This window comes from Chanodichthys erythropterus, chromosome 6 (genome assembly GCF_024489055.1).
Source record: "Chanodichthys erythropterus isolate Z2021 chromosome 6, ASM2448905v1, whole genome shotgun sequence".
Lineage (NCBI taxonomy): Eukaryota > Metazoa > Chordata > Actinopteri > Cypriniformes > Xenocyprididae > Chanodichthys > Chanodichthys erythropterus.
The window spans coordinates 27,310,535-27,332,474 of NC_090226.1; the positions used below are offsets into that span (position 1 = coordinate 27,310,535).

The 21,940-nt window shown below is 43.6% G+C and overlaps 1 protein-coding gene across 2 annotated transcripts; it reads right to left on the minus strand.

Moving 5' to 3' along the window:
* Positions 1–5,653: 5,653 nt before the first annotated feature.
* ifi30b (IFI30 lysosomal thiol reductase b) lies at positions 5,654–13,812 on the minus strand. Of its 2 annotated transcripts, XM_067387422.1 has the most exons (7): positions 13,660–13,812; positions 11,447–11,635; positions 11,285–11,353; positions 6,336–6,425; positions 6,076–6,228; positions 5,893–5,961; positions 5,654–5,789 (listed from the first exon to the last, which is right to left on the minus strand). In XM_067387422.1, exons 1-7 carry the CDS (start codon positions 13,801–13,803, stop codon positions 5,730–5,732), a joined length of 774 nt encoding a protein of 257 aa, XP_067243523.1. In that variant the 5' UTR covers positions 13,804–13,812; the 3' UTR covers positions 5,654–5,729. The 2 variants fall into 2 exon arrangements, with proteins under 2 accessions (XP_067243523.1, XP_067243524.1); XM_067387423.1 differs by lacking the exon at positions 11,285–11,353.
* Between the last annotated feature and the right edge of the window lie 8,128 nt (positions 13,813–21,940).

Sequence of the window (21,940 nt, forward strand, 5' to 3'; positions counted from 1 at the left end):
TATGCCTGTTTGCTGCCAGCCTCGACCCTTGCCTGTCCCCGACTACGGTACTGTCTTGCCCCTGTTTGTTACTAACGCTATTAATAAAACTGCAAATGGATCCTCTGTCTTCCGACCCATCATTACACCTTCATGCAACTTGCAGAACGAAGATTTTCCCTCCTTATTAATGCATGAAGAAGGATGAAATCAAAAGTTCTTTTAAGCCTAAAATATATATATATATATATATATATAAATATGTATGGGTGGTGAAAGAAGAAGAAGAGGAGAGGGTAGATATAAATCGCCCTTTAAATAGCTGGGGGATCAATTATAAACGCAACAGTGTTTACAATTGATCACCCATCTCACTCTCGCTTCTTCCTCCTCCCGTCTGTCTGGCTCAGATCCCCTTTCTTAACGTGCTCACACAGCAGCTGCAACCTGCCGAAAAGCGCATCCCAAAAACACAGCAGCTCACATACCCAGCGGCCAGAGGAGCGCTCGCTATCAGACACGGTAACATCAAACGCGGACGTCACCATCATACCCAGGCACAGAAGCGGACACCTCCTCCCTCAGGAAGAGTGTCAAACGAGAACTGAGTGTCGCAACAGGAGAGACGCTCACAATGAATGGACAAACACACATAGACGCCGCCCTCAAGCATCGTCTATGCGTTTGCTCCTCTCCAGACAGAAAAACACCAGAAACGTGTACATCAAGTGTCAAACCCCTGGGACACAGATGAACACATCCTCCTTGGCGTTTGCAGATATAAAAGGAGTAATTTCCTACCATTTTTTTTCTAGTTAGTAAAACAATGGCACGAACAAAACAGTCCCGAAAAGACGAGAAGATGTCCAACTGGTTCCTCGGGTGCTCCCTTTATATGTCACGGTTTGCGCAATTCAACGTCATAGGCTGTCGCCGGCCAATAGGATTGGAGTTGTGTGATTCTTGGCATCCATGAGTGGCGTTCCCCATAGCGCGATTTCAGCGCAGAGTTGAGTTCCCTTTCGAAAGGGAACTAAGATATAAGCACTGGGACCCTGGAGTGGAGTCCAAGTCCAGGTTGTAAAACCTCACAAATATGTACAGAGAGGACCCGCCTGCTGTATCACATATTTTGTGTAGGGACACCCCTGAAAATACGGCTGTTGAAGCCACCATACTCCTCATAGAGTGTGCTCTGATAGCCATAGGTGAAGGCCGACCACATACCTCATAGGCAAGAGAATTATCCTCGACTATCCACTTACTTATTGTTTGCTTAGTCGTTAGGGAACCTTTGTTGGAGGATCCACAGCAGACAAACAGCTGATCAGATCTACGCCACAGGGCAGCTCCGAGGATATGTGAAGGAGAACCAGAGGAGACAGCAGGTCATTTCTTGAGATACAAATAGGTCCACTTCTGGAGATCCACGCCTGGCTGAACTTCCTCCAAATCAATTCTATCCCCTTGGGGTGGAATCTCCACTCCCAGGGCCTCAGCCCTTGCCTTGACAGAATGTCTGCTCCCTGATTCAAGTGCCCAGGGATGTACACTGCCCTCACCGAAAGCAGATTGCCCTGAGCCCACAGGAGAATCTGGTGTACCAGTTTGTAAAGCAGGTGCGTCCGCAGACCCCCCTGATGAATTATGTAGGATACCACTGATGTGTTTTCTGTTTGGACAAGGACATGATGGCCCCTGAGATCTAGGAGGGCAGTGTCTGTCGTAAGCATCTTGCGATGACAACAAACCCCCAGCACAGGGCCCTGGGACAAGAAACAATGTTTCTTTCACATTACGAGGATACGAAGACGCTTGTGCATAACCCTGACCATGCGTAACCCTGTTATACAGCGAAGGTCTGGCTTAGCTTGATTTTGTCCATGGGTAAAAGAATCAACTCAGTATGAGGAGACAGTCTTACATGTATCATCCCATGATCCCATACTATCCTCAGAAAAGAAGGGTAGAATCCCGTACTACCCTTAGAAAAGTGGTTCTCTATAATGGAGACAGCACACTTTTGTTGGTGTTCAGTCTTAACCCCAATTCCTTCATATGAACGAGGACTTGTATTCTGTAGTGGACTAATATATTCGAGGTTCTACTGGTGTCAGGCCCTTTTAGCCTTCTTGGAGATAATAACTGTCCTGTCAGTTCTTCCTCATGAAGTCAACGCAAGAGGAGGCTTATGTATAGGGCCAACTTACCTCTGTACCTCTGTTTTTTTTTGGTCTTGTCCAACTGCAACAATGTCTGAAATTGAACTCTTTCTGTCTGATAATGAACTCTTTCTGCTTTATAGCTTCCTCAGGACATCACATGCTATGGGAGGATGTCCCGCCATGCCACTGGTCTGATTTCTCTCATGCTTTAAGACGCAATCACGCAGAGGCGTTCCTTAGTGCCTTGAAAGGGAACATGCACAGCAAGCCAGCAAGCCTCCAATTTATGAGTCATCAATTTCTTAAGTATTTTTATTTTAATTTTTTTTTGCAAAATATACATTTTGCATTTGTCACATGCAAAACCTAATAAGTTATAGGAAAATTTTACTTTACATATGTAACAGAGGCCAGCCAGTAGTTGCTGTGCAAGTAAACCTCACTCCTCTGATCTCAAGAGATGCTCTAGCGACTGATGCTAGAGGTTGCAGCCTTTAGCCTCCTTGTTGGGGCATTCGACTCCCAGGATCGAGGCCTGCACAGAGCGGGTTGAGTAGGACCTGGGAAGAGGGGTTACATTGGTGCTGTGACCCGGATGGGAGTGAGTTTTAGGGGGGTTAGTGTAACGGAGGCCAGCTAGTAGTCGCTGTGCGAGTAGACCTCACTCCTCTGATCTCAAGAGATGCTTTAGCGACTGACGCTAGAGGTTGCAGCTTTTAGCCTTCTTGTTAGAGTGTCCGATTCCCACACTGGAGACCAAGGTTCAAGGCCCGCGCAAAGTGGGGCGATTAGGACCTGGGTGAGGGGTTACACATATCACCTGAGGTACTGGTTGTACTATACGTGTTGGTAGCCATTAAAGAAAATGTAGTTTCATATTTATGTTTAAATAGTCCTATGTTATGTTTTAAATTCATTTACTTGATTATGAAAAGTGAACACCATGAGTAAGATGCATCATAAGATGCGCAATATATCAGGAGACATGGAGTGGGTCAGACACGATTTTGACCACTTCATTAAGTTTTGTTTTATAGAAAGCCTCTCTTTAAAGTGAATTTCATTTTGTAAACATTGTATCTTAATTTTGATCAGTGTTTCATCAATCAATTGCCTGGATTTAATAAATAAGTAGCAAATATAGCAGAGTCATGGCAGGCGCGGGCGCGATCAATGGCGCGTGAACTGGAGCGCGTCTTCAAGGCTACAGAACTAAAAGTCAGAGGCTGCTTGCCTCGCAGACATGAGAAATATATCTATATAAAGCTTGAAATATCTAAAAATGAAAAGAAATAGGCTACTCTGATTATGTAGCCTAATCCGAATGAAATGTGCATTTTCTCTCTAGGCGCGTCCAGTATCCGGAGATGATGAGAGTCAGCAATGTCAGCTTCATCTTTGCAGCCGACACTGATTCAGAAAACATTACTTTATTAATAAACAATTAAAATGTCTCCTTGCTGTTTTGGTCACATTCATAATTATTACTTTTGCCGGTTCTTTATGGCAAGCTTTATGCATGCGCTTGAGTGCCTATTACATAAACGCTCATTATTATGGTTTATTCTCTCCAGTATTTAAGAAATTAAATTAATATAAATGTGATTAGTCAACTAATGGCTTAAATGAATAGCTACTAGTCGACTAGAACAACTTATTTCCCATTTTTTTGATCCAGCATGTCACAGAGGGTATTCTGGTTTGAGCTCGCGCTCAGCTCGCATGCTCATAGACACACACACAGAGCATCAAACATTATTATCAGTTTAAAATTATATTTGAGTATGACTAACCCCAACACACACCAGAGAAAAAAACGTTGCAGGTCCTATGGCTGAGAGCCTACTCGGATGAAAACCGCTTCAGTGAGCTCAATTTTAGTAATGTGGCATTTTTTTTGCCAGTAACGGTAACGGCGTTGTAACGGGAGAAAAAGTAATTTGTTTGATTACTCGTTACTGAAAAAAGTAACAACGTTAGTAACGCCGTTTATTTATAACGCCGTTATTCCATCACTGCTGGTTAATGACATTTTACTCAGAGAAACGAGATTCAGATGGCTTGAGTGCTTGAACTTTCTGTACGAGGACAGTTAAATTTGTGCTTCATGAGGATATTTGTGTTTTTCAGAATACAAACAATGCACATGTGTAAAATCAGGCTATTGGTGTTTTCATCTTTTGAGAGCTAATGGTTTGAAAATCGAGAGAGACAGAAAAAATGTAAATAGGACATTACTGTCCTCTCACTGAAGTAATATTCAAATACATCAATACAAAGTATAAAGCCATTGTCCACTTTAGATTTTTCTTCCCATTGGACACAGATGTTGAAGGCATGTTTTGTTGCAGAAAAAACATCTGTGGCATTGCCCTGTGATGGGAAAGAGAGCATTATTGAACAATTTGACAATTGTCCAGAGACATTGTTATTGGTGTTACTTTCTGCTACTTTGAGCTTTACACACTAATATTGATGTCATCACTTGTGTAAAGAGTTTTTAAAGAACCCGTTCAGCCACTTAATGCATTCGTTTTCTTTCTTGTGTTGACATTTTCTGTTAAAACAAGAAATTGAGTATTGAAAGGCTCATCCTCTTCACAGTCACACACCACAATATATTACATGCTTGTCGGTTACAGATAGTTTTAGTGATTATTCTATAGAAATAAATGTACTTATGTGTTACCAAGGAACACATAGTGTATACAGTAAACACAATTATCAGAAACATAAGTTACCAGTAAGTACCAATGTTGGTAGGCCTCCCTCACATACCATGTCCAATAAAAGTAGCCTAACATATTAGACAGCTAAAGATTTATTTTAATTTAATGAATCAAGAGCCCCATATATGTCAATATTATAACGCATAAGGTCTTCAGGATTAAAATACAGCTATGGAAAAAAATTAAGAGACCACTTAACATTGATTTCTGAACTTGGAGTGGTCTCTTAATTTTTTCCATAGCTGTATATGAGTACTATAGGCCTATTGAATTTTATGAATAAGTTACTGCAGCCTTAAAAGCACTTGACTAATGTCTGTTAACCAAGAATAATTGTATATTTTTGTCAGAGAAATAAAAGGCTAAGTCTAAGTCTTTTAGGCTAAGTCCACTATTATTTTCTTTTTTCTTTGGACAAGCTTTTTAAGGGATCTTTTTATTGAGGAAAAAAATGCTCTGACACTGCCCTCTGCTGGTGAAGAGAGGTATGCAGCAGTGATTGCAAACATTGGAAAAGAATGGCCCACAAGGAGTCAATACAGGATATTTAGTAAGATCCTCATTCTTTTGTGGGTCATGTTTTTGTGAATGTGGCTCTATAGTGAATTTCAGCCACATAGTTATAGAAGTCGAGTTCAGCCTTAAGAATAAAAAAAAAAAAAAAAGTCTATATGCCTTGAGACATGAGACATGATGTGATACAGATCATATTCTACCAAAATATGAAAAAAGGTGTGACTTCAAATATGGTTCAGACTATCAACATTATAATATTTTATTTGACTTCAAACACACAAACAGAAAAAGCATCATATAGTCAAAATAAATCTGTATTGTGTAACACTCCTCCCTTCCTCTAGCAAAAGCTTCTGTCAAGTTTTTTCAGGGCTCCAGTGCAGACTGGTGGCATGATTCCCTGTGAGAGAAGTAAACAACATTTTTAATTAAGCCCTGTTGGTGATCATGTGCAGTATTTCAGCAATCAGAAATGGTAAATGTCAAAAGACACATTAGCATACTTTGTACAAGCTGCATACAAGGTTGAAGAGAGTGGACATAGCCTTATCTTCCCATTCACTTGTGTATTCCTGAGTAAGAATACACATTTAGATCTCAAAACTCAACCCCAACATATTAGCATATTTTATTTCTACATGACAGACACAAGCACAGTGCAAATGCTCTGCTCTAGAAGGCCTCACCCCATTGATGGTGATCCAGGGCACATGAGTATGTGCAGGTTTGAGCGCTTGTGTTTTCATTGCATTCTGATGCATTAAACTGTGGCCAACTTCTCCTCTGGCACATGACTCTATGGTCTCCCATTTAACAAATGGTGCATAGAGCTGCAAACACTGGAAAAGAAAAAATAAGAAAAAAAAGTCCATTATAAAAGTGGTCCTCCGTTGTTTAAATAGAGTGATGTAATGAGGGACAATAATCTTTGCTCAGAGATGCTTACAGGCTTAACAGATTTCACTACATCTGCAGATGACTCCATGCAGTAAATGACAGGAAATGCTGCATGACTGGCTGTATACAAAACACATGCCTATATGAAAAAAAGAGAAGAAATATTAACAATGTTGAAATATTTAAATCTTTACTGACTCAAACAAAACCTAGCTTTGCTGTCTCTACTGCATGCCTTCACAGGGAGTATTCTTGATGTTAGCAGGTTTCTGAGCCAAAAACGCAATACTTCAAGCGTAATACACAAAACTCATAGCAACTGAACCACGTCACGAGTGTTAAGGAGGCAGATGCTGGCAGGCTGAGGCGTGCCAATGCAAGTGTGGCCCATACTCGCAACCCTCCAGCGCCCAGAGTAAGCCCAGGAATGTCTTCCATACCAGTGGGATGGAGAGGACAGGACATTACAGTGGAGAGGTCGAAACTGCTGTTCCTTATCCCCGGGGAAGAGTGCTTCGGAACTCAATCCCCTGTTTTCCAGCAATGACAAAAATGCCAGGAAAGCGTTCCCCGAGGAGGGGAAAGCTACGGAGACCACATCCTGCCTGAAAGGAGGTAATGTGTGGAAGACACATATGGACTGGTCTGAGAACAGTAACGCATATGGAAGATCTCTGATGTAGGCCCTACCTTCCGGGAGGAACGACTAGCAATCAGAGACGGGGCAAAGCGAAGCCGCCGAGGGAGAGACACGGGTTTACCGTCAGGGAAACCTTACCGTGGACAAACACATATGGGATTACCCAAGGGGAATCACAGCACATGGGCATCTAGCCCAGTACAAGGGCAGACCAACTGGGCATTCACAAGAGGACTGGACCTGGTGCCGGACACCTCCGCCGCGTCTGGCTGCCACAGGATGCAGGAGGAACTCCACAGGGTTCGCCGTTACGGGGTACTGAACTGAGAGAGATCCCTTCGAGCCCCTTGAGTCAGCCGAGCTGAAACATCTGTCTCTCCTGACTGCGCACGCCTCCTTCAAGAGGGTTGGGGACCTGCAAGCATTTTCGGTCAGCGATTCGTGCCTGGAATTCGGGCCGGACTACTCTCACGTGATCTTGAGACCCCGGCCTGGATATGTGCCCAAGGTTCCCACCACTCCCTTCAGGGACCAGGTGGTGAACCTGCAAGCACTGCCCCCGGAGGAGGCAGACCCAGCCCTTGCGTTGCTGTGTCCCTTTCGTGCTCTGCGCGTTTACGTGGACTGCACGCAGAGCTTCAGAAGCTCTGAGCAGCTCTTTGTCTGTTTTGGAGGTCAGCAGAAGGGAAAGGCACCACTCAACGAACAGACTCCACTTCATGGCATAAGCGCGCATCGTAGAGGGGGCTCTGACCGAAGTGATGGTGTCGACTACCGTGGACGGTAGGCCACTCAAGTCTGCCGTGTCCCATCTAGGAACCACACGTGGAGGTTCCACAGATCGGGCCGTGGGTGCCATATGGTGCCCTGCCCTTGAGAAGGAGGTCCTTCCTCAGGAGGATTCGCCAGGAGCATGAGTTCCGGGAACCAGGTCTGGTTGGTCCAGTATGGCGCAACTAGCAAGACCTGCTCCTCGTCCTCCCTGACCTTGCATAGTGTCTGTGCAAGGAGGCTCACTGGGGGATATGCATATTTGCGTAGGCCCCGGGGCCAGCTGTGTGCCAGTGCATCCGTGCCGAGGGTCCCCTCGGTCAGCGAATAAAACAACTAGCAATGGGCGGATTTCCGAGAAGCGAACAGGTCCACCTGTGCTTCCCCGAACCGGCTCCATATCAGCTGGACCACCTGGGGGTGGAGTCTCCATTCCCCCGGGAGCGTGAGCTGTCGTGAGTGCGCATCGGCCACACGATTGAGGTCGCCCGGGATGTAGGAGGCGCGCAGCGACCTGAGTCGGCACTGACTCCACAGGAGGAGATGGCGGGCGAGTTGCGACATACGACGAGAGCATAGACCACACTGGTGGTTGATGTACGCTACGGTTGATGTGTTGTCCGTCCGGACCAGTACATGCTTGCCCTGCAACAGCGGTCGAAACCGGCGCAGCGCAAGGAGTACTGCCAGCAACTCGAGGCAGTTGATATGCCAATGGCGATGGGGTCCTGTCCAGGAGCCCGACGCCGACTGGCCACTGCATATGGCACCCCAGCCAGTGGTGGAGGCATCTGCCTTGACACTTGTACTAGGGGCACACCGGCCCGTAGAAAAGCAAGGTCCGACCACGGGCTGAATGTGCGGCGACAACTCGGCGTGATGTCCACACGGAGTGCCATGCCCGCCTCGGGACTCGGTCGTGAAGCCAGTGCTGAAGCGGTCTCATATGGAGCAATCCGAGCGGCGTGACTGCGGCTGCGGATGCCATATGCCCCAGGAGCCTCTGAAATTGTTTCAGTGGGACCGCTGTTTTCCGCAAGAACGAGTTCAGGCAGTTCAGCACTGACTGTGCACGCTCGTTGGTGAGACGTGCTGTCATGTTGACCGAGTCCAGCTCCACACCGAGAAAAGAGATGCTCTGCACGGGGCAGAGCTTGCTCTTCTCCCAGTTGACCCGAAGCCCCAACTGGCTGAGGTGACTGAGCACCAGGTCCCTGTGTTCGCACAACTGCTCTCGGGACTGGGCCAGAATGAGCCAGTTGTTGAGGTCTTTCGCCTGAAGATGGCCATGGCGTGCAGGGCAGAAGCCGCCTGTCCAGCAGCGGAGTAAGCCTTGGCAGTGAGAGCGGCCGTGGTCTTACCCGCTTTGGACGGGAGATGCGGACGATTCCGCCAGGTGTCCGCGGACTGCGGGTACAAGTGCACCGCAATCGCACGTTCCACCTGCGGGATGTCCACGTACCCCTTGGCGGCTCCTCCATCGAGGGTAGTGAGAGTGGAGGAGGCGGAGGACTGTAGTCTGGCAGTGTGAGGTGCCAACCAGGTCTTCTGGAGCTCCTCATGCACCTCCAGGAAGAACGGCACTGGGGCGGGACGCGGCTGAGCGCTGCGCCCCAACCCCAGAAACCAGTCATCCAACCGCGGGTGCTCGGGACAAGGTGGAGGGTTCCACTCGAGACTGATGCCCGCGGCGGCCCGGGCAAGCATGGCTGTTAGCTCAGAGTCCGCCTCCGCGATTATAATTGCTGTTTTGCTCTTAATAGAAATTTGCTCTCTTGAAGAGGTGAAATGCGCAGATCCGATCCGATCGGCTCCGAAGCAAAAGTATAAATGAAGGCGAGTATGCTGGCCCTATTTATACCCGGATGCCAGGGGAGGGGTCCAGCATGTAAATCTCACAGGCCAATTCCCATTGGCTTGTTTTGTATCATTGTGATTGGGCTCCCTAGCGAGTGATTGGGTGATTGGGCTCCCTAGCGAGACCCCCATTACGTCAGTATTGACGTAACGTCGAACGTGACTGACTGAATGGGAACAGCTGCAGCACACAATCAATGAGGACTTGGCTACTTATTAATAAAGGATAACTCCAAGTTTAAAATACTCAAGACATGTTTAAATTGCCATAAATTACTTAGAACATTAAATGTTAAATAATGTTCTTGATCTTTCCATCCTGTGATCGGCCAGAGAGAAGTCTGAAATACATCAGAACATTTACATTTCTATACCTTACTACTTCAATCAAAAGATTGAGATAAAATATGCATTTCTACAATCATCTATATTACAATATAAAGACAATCATGTAAACATCGTCATATTTCATCAACCATAGATCATGAGCATTCACTTGGCATAAATGTGCGGTATTACTTGAAACTGCACTAAAACTGTGCATTCTACTGGCTTGCAACAGTGTTTTGACTTTGAACATACTGTATTGCGATTCCTGTTTTTCCATCCCCAAATTTAACACCACTTAAAATTATAGTTAAATATAAATTGTATAACACAAGTTTTAAGACTTTATGACCTTAATATTGATTAAACTGAATAAGACTTTTTTAAAGTCTCACTGGAACCCTATCAAACCAAATGTGCCACACAAGTCCTGAAAAGGGAAGCCAAAGTGTCTCGATCGCCCCCAGGTGGGTCATAATAGGTCATAAACCCCACCCTCTACATGGAATGTAATGGGAGATGAGACAAACTAAAGTTAAATTACACTTTAAATATTTTTCCCCCCAAAGTTAGTTTCTGTCATTTTAAGCAGTTTTTAATCACGCTGATGTTAAAGTGTTCGTTATTTAAATAGTTTTTTTTTTTTTTTTTTGATGCTATAAATGCCGGTTTTGATGCTGAGAACGACAGCTTCTATGAGCAAAGTAGTCACTGAAGCACCAAATGACTTTTTTCTGGATCTTCGGGAGGAGATTGGAGCATTAACTTTAATTTCTACATTTAACGAGTTTGTTTGCCCATATAATCTTTAGGGTATTAGATTAGCTAATTTGGCTTGCTGTCCACTGAGGAGGGGCTCGATGAAGCAGCTTCAACTCGAGCTCTGATATACCCTCCCAGTGAATAAATATAGGATATGATTACATAGGGCAAGGTATCTGAGATGAAGGTGGAGGGATGCTGGAACAGCTGAGACTGAAGAGAGGTAAGCAGCTGCTTATATACTCTGGCTGTTGATTGGAAGATTAGATGGGCTCGCTCCTCCCTAAATTACTTTTAGGAACTTCACTTCTAGAACTGCTTATTTAACACAGACATAATGAGCTGTTCTGCAGTATTAACCAATTCTGCGGGAGTGTGGGAGGGACCTTGATATCATGGCTCCACTTCGCCCTCACTACTACGCAGACTCTGGCTCCAAGTTCACTATGCCATATTGGCACACTGGTGGCTTCACTTACAATAATGGAAGAGAGTGAAGGTGCATCGTCCATGTTTTTACAGTCCATGATTTAAAATTTATATCCCTTAGCATTTCTGCTAGCTTGAACAAACATTTGACTAAATTTGTAATATCTCACCAGATTTGTAAACAGGGCATCTGTATTATCTCACAAACTGACCTCAACCATATTAGTGTAGCACTCTGGTTCTCCATGTTGACATGAGAATGAATTCTCTTCAGGAAGTTCCTAAAATGTCAAGTTAATAATCATAAAAAAATACAAGTAACATCACAATATTTTCTTTATTACAGCACACACACTGAAAGATCTAAATTTTACCTTAGCATTGCCAAAAGGCACCAGGTTGACTTTCATTATATCTTTCAGTAAAGTCCAAGTTGGGAAAAGTTGTTCTGTTAGGAACGCTCTGCAGCCAGGACACAAGCTCTCGTAGTAGAGAGAGATCTCTACAGGAGAAACCATTGGGTTTGGCCGGGTCGCATTCAGTTCCATACATTGTTTCTGCACCTACCACAAACAATGCATTGCAAATCAGCTGGATGGAAAAGAAACATGGTGCAGCAACAATAAAGAAAAAATCTCATGGCAAGGTTACACTCATGCAATGTGACTTCAGTGTGAACAATCAAGTTATAAAACTGCATGCATTTTGTCAGTTAAACCCCTGATAGACCATAATTGTCATCCAGATTCACATCAGTCAATTTCAGTCTCCCAAACTGGAATTTCCCTCAGGGCTTCTTGAGTTGATAAAAAGCTAATTAATAATAAAATGATAGAAAAAAAAAAAAAAAAAATTTTTTTTGACATTTTCCAAAAAACAAGTGATAAATAAAATTGTTTATGTGCATAAAATGTAGCCATTAACCGAAATCACAGAACCGTAAACATGCACGTGTGTGTATTTTCATTTGGAAAATGCCACTCAAGTTTTCCCAGTTGGACAACATTCAGAATTTGTTTTCACAATGTGCTGTCAGATAAAAACACTTGTTGTAAATGCATACTTGATTTATTCTTTGCATGAACCAGAAATTGATGTAAGAGTTACACTAAATTTAGTGTTACATGAAAAGGTGGGAAAGAGTAAAGTGTTTTACGCATATGGGCCACATATAAAATGTCACATGCTTAAAAGTCACCAATTATGATCATAGCCTATCACATTCATGTATATATTCTATAAAGCCCACCTTTAAGACTATTTTTTAACCGGATGAACCTATGACACTGTACACTGAGTAGAAAGATATAGTTGTAGTGGTTCATCAAATGATGCAAATCGGGAAAACTCGTGACAGGTTTAATTGGAAGCTGTTTGTGTTCAAAAGCATGACAGTAATTTACAGGCACAAAGAAGTCTTTGAATGTGATGCTGAACACATGTTGTTTATAAGACCAGTTTATTCTGTGCTATATTCCATAAAAGTCAAATATATATATATATATATATATATATATATATATATATATATATATATATATATATATATATATATATATATATATATATATATATATATATAATACATTATTTATTTATTATTTTTTTTTTTGGACCAACTTAGTGGATCCCAGTTTTGGAACCACTAAGATTTTTAATGTGTTTAAAAGAAGTTTCGTCTGCTCACCAAGGCTACATTTATTTCATTAAATATACAGTAAAAAACAGTAATATTGTGAAATATCATTACAATTTAAAATAATTGTGTACTATTTAAATATATTTGACAAAGTAATTTATTCCTATGATGCAAAGCTGAATTTTCAGCATCGTTACTCCAGTCTTCAGTGTCACATGATCCTTTAGAAATCATTCAAATATGCTGATTTGCTGCTCAATCAACATTTATGATTATTTTCAATGTTGAAAACAGTTTTTTTCAGGATTCCTTGATGAATAGAAAGTTCAAAAGCACAGCATTTATCTGAAATACAAAGCTTCTGTAGCATGATACACTACCGTTCAAAAGTTTGGGGTCAGTAAGAATTTTTTTGTAAAGAAATTAAAGAAATGAATACTTTTATTCAGGAAGGATGCATTAAATCAATCAAAAGTGGCAGTAAAGACATTTATAATGTTACAAAAGATTAGATTTCAGATAAACACTGTTCTTTTGAACTTTCTATTCATAAAATAATCCTGAAAAAAAAAAAAATTGTACACAAATATTTTGTACAGTTGTACACATTAAATGTTTCTTGAGCAGCAGATCAGCATATTAGAATGATTTCTGAAGGATCATGTGACACTGAAGACTGGAGTAATGATGCTGAAAATTCAGCTTTGCCATCACAGGAATAAATTACTTTGTGAAATATATTCAAATAGAAAACAGTTATTTTAAATTGTAATAATATTTCACAATATTACTGTTTTTACTGTATTTTTAATTAAATAAATGTAGCCTTGGTGAGCAGACGAAACTTCTTTTAAAAACATTAAAAATCTTAGTGGTTCCAAACTTTTAGACTGTACTGTATATATATAATTTTTCCAAGACTCAAATCAACCTCTTGAACAGACTTACCCCACATTCTATGGCGATCTCCAGAGACCTGCACCATTGGGATGGAGGGTATCCACATGAAGGCTTTGGGTGAGATTTACACTGGATATCATAAACTTTGATGAGGAAAATTACATGAAACACACAAAGCATCAGAGTGTTCATTTTGTGGTTATTTAGAGAGTCTCTGAGCTTTCTTTGAGTGGTATGAGAGCTTGTTTGCACTCTCCTCCCATCAAAATAACATCAGAGCTCCAATCATCTGTGAGCAGCTACAGCTGAACAGACACAATGCTCACTGACCTCAGATCAGCAACGAGAAGCTCAGTGAGCAAAGAGGTCTCAGAACTGAGATCAGTGATATGGCTTTGTATTTCAATAATAGCTCAGTGCTTCTCAAACCAACCCCACCACTGCACATTTTGCTTGTCATCGAACACACCCAGTTTAAGTCTTACATGCTCAAATAATGAGCTGGTGAGTTGAAATAAGTGTGCTAGATGAGGGAGACATCAAAAATGTGCTGTGGTGGGGGTTCCCTGGGACAGGTTAGAGAAGGACTGGTCTAGTCATCACTATTTGGCCCTTGTCAAAGTCACTCAGAAATGTTGTTGCTTGCCCATTTTTCCTGGTTCTTACACATAATATTCAAGAACTGACTGTTCACTTGCTGCCTAATACAGTTATTCCCATGGCTTTAGAGACACCCCACTCAGCAAGTCTTGTCACACCTGATTCAGATCATCAGTTCGTTAGAAAAGAGCTCCATAAACTGATCTGAGGGTACGTTTACATGACAATGATATGCTTAAAACAGAGAAGTTTTTCCTTTGAGTTTTCCGCGTACAGACAACACCACTGTCAAAACGATCCCCATTCACACGAATCCGTGAAAACAACTAAAAATGTTGTATTCTGCTGGCAGACCATTAGATGGCAATGAAACACTATAGACTGAGCATGTAATACGCATGACATCAACGTTTTCACAGATTCACGTTTTTTTTTTTTTTGTTATATGACTGTTTTTCAAAAGTTTGCGTTTTCAGGCACCCAAAACGTTTTTGTCATGTAAATGAACGGCCAAAACACATTAAAAGTTTTACGTTTTTAGTTTTTGGTGTCATGTAAACAAAAAGTACATACTTTTGAGTGTGTAGCAAAAGATAAGATGAGCTTTGGGACATACTATCACCTCATACAATTGCATCTTTGTTCTCTGTCGCATCCTGTCATTGTCAGTTTTTTACTCGTGTTTGTAGTTCTGAACTGAAATCTTCCTCCAAAGCACAATGGGTTGTGGGCAACAGAGTACCTCAGAGATTACGTGTTTTTGTATGCAAAACCTGGAAGCATTTTGGGACTTCCAGTTCCATCACCCTAAAGTCTATGGGTTTTTTGAATGGGTTTTTGCTAAATGGCCTGAAATAAGGTCTGTGGTTAACAAAGCCTCTAAATACTTTCACGTTTTGATCTATGATATAAAACATACCAGTTATAACTTCCTTGTTTTTTTTAAAACCTTTATTGTGTCTTAAAAATGGCAGTTGCTAACAAGTTGCTAAAAGGGACTACTTCCTATGGCGGGGACTTTAGACGTCATCATGGACAGCATTTCACATAAAAAAAAAGTGGATACGTATTCATACACAGTGCAGATCAAAATCAGCAAGCATGTTTTTAAATAAAGTTTGAGGAAACTTGGTGGTGGTGACGTTGATCCACGACCATGGTGTGCTGTAGTCCGTTTATAGACAAAACGTGTAAGTGTCATAACCCTTTGTTCCCTTTCAGTCGGTCACGCTCGACGTACGTCAGTAGTGACCGACGAATTGGGATATCGCTTAGAGAGCCCTATCAGCTTCGTGTAAACTAAAACAAGCCAATGGAATTGGCGTGCGATATTTGCATAATGCGCACCGCCCCCGACAGGTGTATATAAATAGGAAGCAGATGCAATCGCACTCTGTCTTTCGTTTCGGAGCCATTCAGTGGTGTCCTGTTTAAGAAGACTGTTTTGTGTGAACTAAACTGCCTCGAAGAGTGTTGAGATTTTTAAGTATTATGCTCTCATTTGTATTTGTAACTTATTTCCCCAGCTTTGTTTTTCCCCCCTGTAACAGGCATTCCAATTACAGTGCGAGTATATGTCATGTGACCTAATCATTGATTGAATGATTACACGTGCTTATGTTTAATAAAAGCGTGCCAGTCAGAGCGACTGAGGTATGGGAAAGAGTACACAGTTGTTTGCGTCTTATTTGCGCGTACTCTGTTAACAGGTTATGGGCCCAGATAACGTAATATAGTGATATGGCGTGAAGATCGCAATGGTTACTGCGTGCACCTGAGTTTAACCCGAGACAAGGCCTACTTACAACATGAGTAGAAGGGAAAAGGAAGCGACCACAACAAGCCGCTGGTCAAGACTTGTCTTCGACGGTGATGAAAAGAATTATGAGTTATGGGAGACGAAATTTTTGGGCCACCTTTGTTTACAAGGATTGAAAGAGACTATTTTAAATGAACCTTCTGACGAAGATGAGGAAGATACAGCGAAAAACGCCAAAGCCTACGCGGAGCTTATACAGTTTCTGGACGATAAAAGTTTATCGTTGGTCATGAGAGAAGCAGCAGACGACGGACGAGAGGCGCTGAAGATTCTGCGTGAATATTATGCTGGCAAGGGGAAGCCCCGGGTAATAAGTTTGTATACAGAACTAACTTCACTACAGAAGTCGCCCAGTGAGAGTGTTACGGAATATGTCATCAGAGCTGAGACTGCAATCACTGCTTTGAGAAATGCAGATGAGAATCTGAGCGACGGACTTTTAATAGCAATGGTTCTGAAAGGACTTCCAGAGACATTTAAGCCATTTTCTATTCATGTTACTCAGACCGATGATAAAATGACTTTTGCCGAATTTAAGACAAGACTCCGAAGTTATGAGGACATTGAAAATATGCGAACAACTGCATCCGGGGACAACGTAATGAAAGCAAGAGCGCAGCCTGGAACGAAAACCGCTTCAACGGATTGTGGGGCTACAAGTGACATTGTCTGCTACAGGTGTGGGACAAAAGGCCACAAAGCAAGGGCATGCCAACGTAAACAGTGGTGCAGTCAGTGTAAAAGTACCACTCACCGCGATGCAACCTGCAGACGGAGAAAGCAGAGAGACAACGTTAGAAAAGTTTCCGAGGACGCTGGTGACAAAGAGTATGCTTTTCGGGCAAGCGACGCCGAGGTATGGGCTCATGATGTCAGAAGCAGAGGCCTAATGGTGGATGCGGGTGCAACTTCACACATCATCACGGACATCGAGAAGTTCCAGAGGTTCGACTACGAAACGCGCTATACATCCCAACATATCCTCAAGACATCTTCTCTGTAAAGGCAGCCACCTCGAACGGAGCAACGGTGATCTTCAGAGAAGGGAAGAACGTTCTGCTACATAGAGACGGTACCAAATTCCCCATACATGTGCATAACAAACTGTACTATTTGCACACAATAGACAATGAATGTGGTGACCAATGTAAGAAGTGTTATGACTTGCAGACGTGGCATGAGATATTAGGTCATTGCAATTATGAAGATATAATTAAACTAGAGAAGGTTGTTGATGGTATGGAAATTAAGAGTAGAGGTGATAAAACTATCCCACTTTGTGAAATTTGTACACAAGGAAAGTTTGTTCAAACTAGGAACAGAGGGCCAGATGCAAGAGCAAAAGCACCTCTAGAAATGGTACACACAGATTTAGCCGGGCCTATAGACCCAGTGTCCAGAGATGGTCATAGGTATGCGTTATCTTTCACAGATGATTATTCTAGTGCTTTGTTTGTATATTTCTTGAAAAATAAGAGTGATACAGTGACAGCCACAGAAAAATTCTTTGCTGACATGGCTCCATATGGAAAAGTGAAGTGCATCAGGTCTGACAATGGTACAGAGTTCACAGGAAGAGAGTACCAAGCATTATTAAGTAGAAGTGGTATCAGACATGAGACCTCAGCACCATATTCTCCACACCAGAACGGCACAGCTGAACGAAATTGGAGAACTTTATTTGACATGGCTAGGTGCATGCTAATAGAAAGTGGATTACCAAAAATGTTGTGGACCTATGCAGTCCAAACAGCTGCTGTAGTAAGAAACAGATGTTTCAACAATCGAACTAAACAGACAGCTTACTTCATGTTAACAGGCAAACAACCTAACATTTCTAGAATGCAGAAATTCGGATTAGCATGTTATGCTTACAGACATGACAAAGGAAAGTTGGACTCGAGGTGTGAGAAAGATATTTTTGTCGGTTACGACAAGAATAGTCCAGCATACATGATCTACTATCCTACTAACAAGAAAATACAGAGAAACAGACTAGTTGAGTTTGTACCCAAAAAGAGTATTGAGGCAGACATATCAATTGATGATGATGATTTTGGGGTCATGTATAATCCTAGAGAATCCAGAAAAAGCCCTGAAGTAAATTTGCAAAGTACACAGGAAAAGGTCACAGTAAAAGAACCAGAAGTGTGCAATAACCAGACACACAAAGATGATGAACCTGAACAAAGGAGAAATCCTGCCAGGGAGAGGAAAAGACCAGGTTACTTAGATGATTATGTTTGTGGTTTTGAAGGTGATGTAACTGACATTGATTATTGTTACAGACTTGTATGTAATGTACCCCAAACATACAGAGAAGCTGTTGCATCAGTGAATGTGAATGACTGGGTTAAAGCTATGGATGAGGAGATGCAATCATTAAAAGAGAATGTGACCTTTACCCTGACCAATCTACCTGAAGGTAAAGAATTAGTGGGGGGTAAATGGGTTTATGCAATTAAGAAGAATAGTGATGGATCAGACAAATACAAAGCACGATATGTTGCCAAAGGGTACAGTCAAGAGAGAGGTGTAAACTATGATGAGACTTTTTCTCCAACTGCCAGTATGACTAGCATCAGAGTGTTGATACAAAAAGCAGTGCAGGAAAATTTGATTGTTCATCAGATGGATGTGAAGACGGCATATTTACATGCACCAATAGAATGTGAAATATATATTGAACAGCCTGAGGGTTACGAAGTAAAATCTCAAGGCAATGAAAAACTGGTGTATAAACTGGAGAAATCACTGTATGGACTTAAACAGTCAGGCAGGAATTGGAACAGAATGTTGCATGAGTATTTATGTGAAATCAAGTTTGTTCAAAACCCAGCTGATCATTGTGTTTACACAAAGGTTACAGAAACTGAGAAAGTTTTCATTATCATATGGGTTGATGACTTGATTATTGCTGCCAGTGATATGGATGTGCTTAAAAATGTGAAAGGGATGCTCCTGTCAAAATTTAAAATGAAGGACTTGGGGAAGTTGACACATTTTCTTGGCATTGATTATGTACAAGATGTTGATTGTGTTAAAATGTCACAACATGGATATATTGAGAAAATACTTGAGAGATTTGACATGAAAAATTGTAAATCCAGAGCTACCCCATGCGAACAAAAACTAGATTATCCTGATGATGCTGAGATAATGAATGATGTCAGAAAATACAGGGAGGCAGTAGGTAGCTTGATCTACCTGGCAACATGTACAAGACCAGACCTAAGTTTTGTAGTAAGTAAACTGTCACAATACTTTACGAAGCCAACCATAGAACAGTGGAATACTGTCAAGCATGTTTTAAGATATTTGAAAGGCACCCAAGACAAAGAACTGTGCTACAGAAAAGGTGCAAATGAGAACTTGATACATGCATATAGTGACGCGAATTGGGCAGCTGATGTAAGTGATAGACGAAGCACTACGGGTTACTGCATTAGCTTAAACAAAAATGGTCCATTGGTCTCATGGAAGACCAAAAGGCAGCCTACTGTTGCACTGTCCACTTGTGAAGCTGAGTATATGGCTTTAGCCGCAACTGTACAGGAGTGTTTATACTTGCAACAATTGCTAGAAAACATTGATGGTATGAAGTATGATTCTAGAGTCTATGAAGACAATCAGGGTGCTATAGCCTTAGCAAAAAATCCTGTGCATAGACAGAGATGTAAACATGTGGACATTAAATACCATTTTGTAAGATCGGTGATAAATGAAGGCAGAATTAGTCTGGAGTACTGTCCAACTGATGATATGGTTGCAGATGTACTAACAAAACCAGCAACAAAGCTTAAGTTAATGAAATGTTATTTGTTTATGTTTGGTGTATGAATTGTGTACTTATGTTAGAATGATGAAATGACAAATGTTCGATCAAGTGGGGGTGTTGAGATTTTTAAGTATTATGCTCTCATTTGTATTTGTAACTTATTTCCCCAGCTTTGTTTTTCCCCCCTGTAACAGGCATTCCAATTACAATGCGAGTATATGTCATGTGACCTAATCATTGATTGAATGATTACACGTGCTTATGTTTAATAAAAGCGTGCCAGTCAGAGCGACTGAGGTATGGGAAAGAGTACACAGTTGTTTGCGTCTTATTTGCGCGTACTCTGTTAACAAAGAGGATTCTCAGCAAGCCGCGTGTGCCGGCGTAATGGTGCTACAGCGAGGTCGCGAGCTCCCGAGGATCCGAGCTATAGCTCTCAACTGCTGTTTTCACAGCACACGCCTAGAGTGAAAGTGTGTGTGTTGCGATTTGGGCCGGTTCCTCTGTGTGTCCAGGGAGTGGTGTACCTGGCACATCGCGTCACTCCCTGTGTGCTTCGGCACGAGCGAGTTGACTGTTTTCCCCTTCTAAAAGAGCTTTACAGACGAACCCTGACAGTATGTCATTTCGTCTGTGCGTTAATGGGTGCGGTCGTTCCCTGGTCCCTGCTGATGGGCACAATTGTTGCATCTCATGTTTGGGCATTCTGCACGCTGAAGCAGCTTTTGTGGATGGTTCATGTTCCCATTGCGGGAACATGACTATCGTGGTGCTGAGGTCGAGACTCTCCTTCCTGAAGTCTCAGGAAGCGGGGGTCCCCTCCCCTGTACCCCGTTCGACCGTTTTTTCCGGCCCGGGCCGGAATGACGGTTCGGCGGTGTATAGGAAGGGTGACCTGAGGATTACGGTCAGGGCTTCCCCGCCGAGCGGAAACGCTCCTCGGGCCCCTGCCGCCTCATCAGCACCGCAACCCATTGTGCCACCGTTGGTTTCCGCTGGGCCCTCTACGGACTGTCCAGCCGTTACCTTTGGTGCGCCGGCGGCGGATCGGATGTCGATCGCTGCATCGGAAGGTGAGCCTGAGTCCTCGGGGAATATTCGGACGCGCTGCCGCCCGGGACGGTAGCGTTGCCCGAGTCGGATCCCGAGCTCACGGCTGTGCTCTCCCGGGCCGCCTTGTGTGTCGGGCTTGAGTGGAACCCTCCACCCTGTCCCGGCCCATCTCGGTTGGACGATTGGTACTTGGGGGGGGGGTCGCGCTGGTCAAACCCAGCGTCCCGCCCCAATGCCTTTCTTCCTGGAAGTACACGATGAGGTGACCAGGTCTTGGCAAGCTCCGTATAGGGCTCGTACAGGGCCTGGTCCCTCGTCCGCCTTCACCTCCCTGGACGGCGGGGAAGCCAGGGGATACGCGAGGATCCCGCCAGTCGAGCGGTCTGTTGCGATGCAGTTGTGTCCAACGGCCGCTGGCTGGCGCGGTGAGCTGCGTCTCCCGTCCCGGGCCTGTAAATTCTCAGCCGGTCTGACTGAGAAAGCTTACAGTGCCTGTGGGCAGGCTGCCTCTGCCCTGCACGCGATGGCCCTTTTGCAGGTCTATCAGGCAAAAGCGCTGTCGGAGATGCCCCAGGAAGGTCCTGACCAACAGCTGCTTGGGGAGCTGCGCGCTGCCACTGACCTTGCCCTCCGGGCAACGAAGGTGACAGCGTGTTCTGTTGGCCAGGCGATGTCTACTCTGGTAGTCCAGCAACGCCACCTCTGGCTGACCTTGGCAGACATGAGGGAGACCGACAAACATCGGTTCCTGGATTCCCCCGTGTCTCCGGTCGGCCTTTTCGGCGACGCGGTGGAGAGCTGTGCCCAACAGTTCTCCGCTGCACAGAAGCAGGCTGAGGCTATCAGACGTCATGCCACGGCGGTCCGCTGCTGCCTCCACCCAGCCGCCCGTGGCTCAGCCTCAGCCCGCTCGTCGCCGAGGGCGCCCGCCTGCGTCTTCCTCCGCCCCTGCTAAGTCGGCAAAGCAGCAGCCTACACCAGCCAAACAGCAGGGTGCCGGTCGCGGACGTGGTGCCCAGCCAGTCTCTGCCAAGCCAGGTGGCAAGCGGTCAGGGAAAACTCGGCCCTGAGACAGGCGA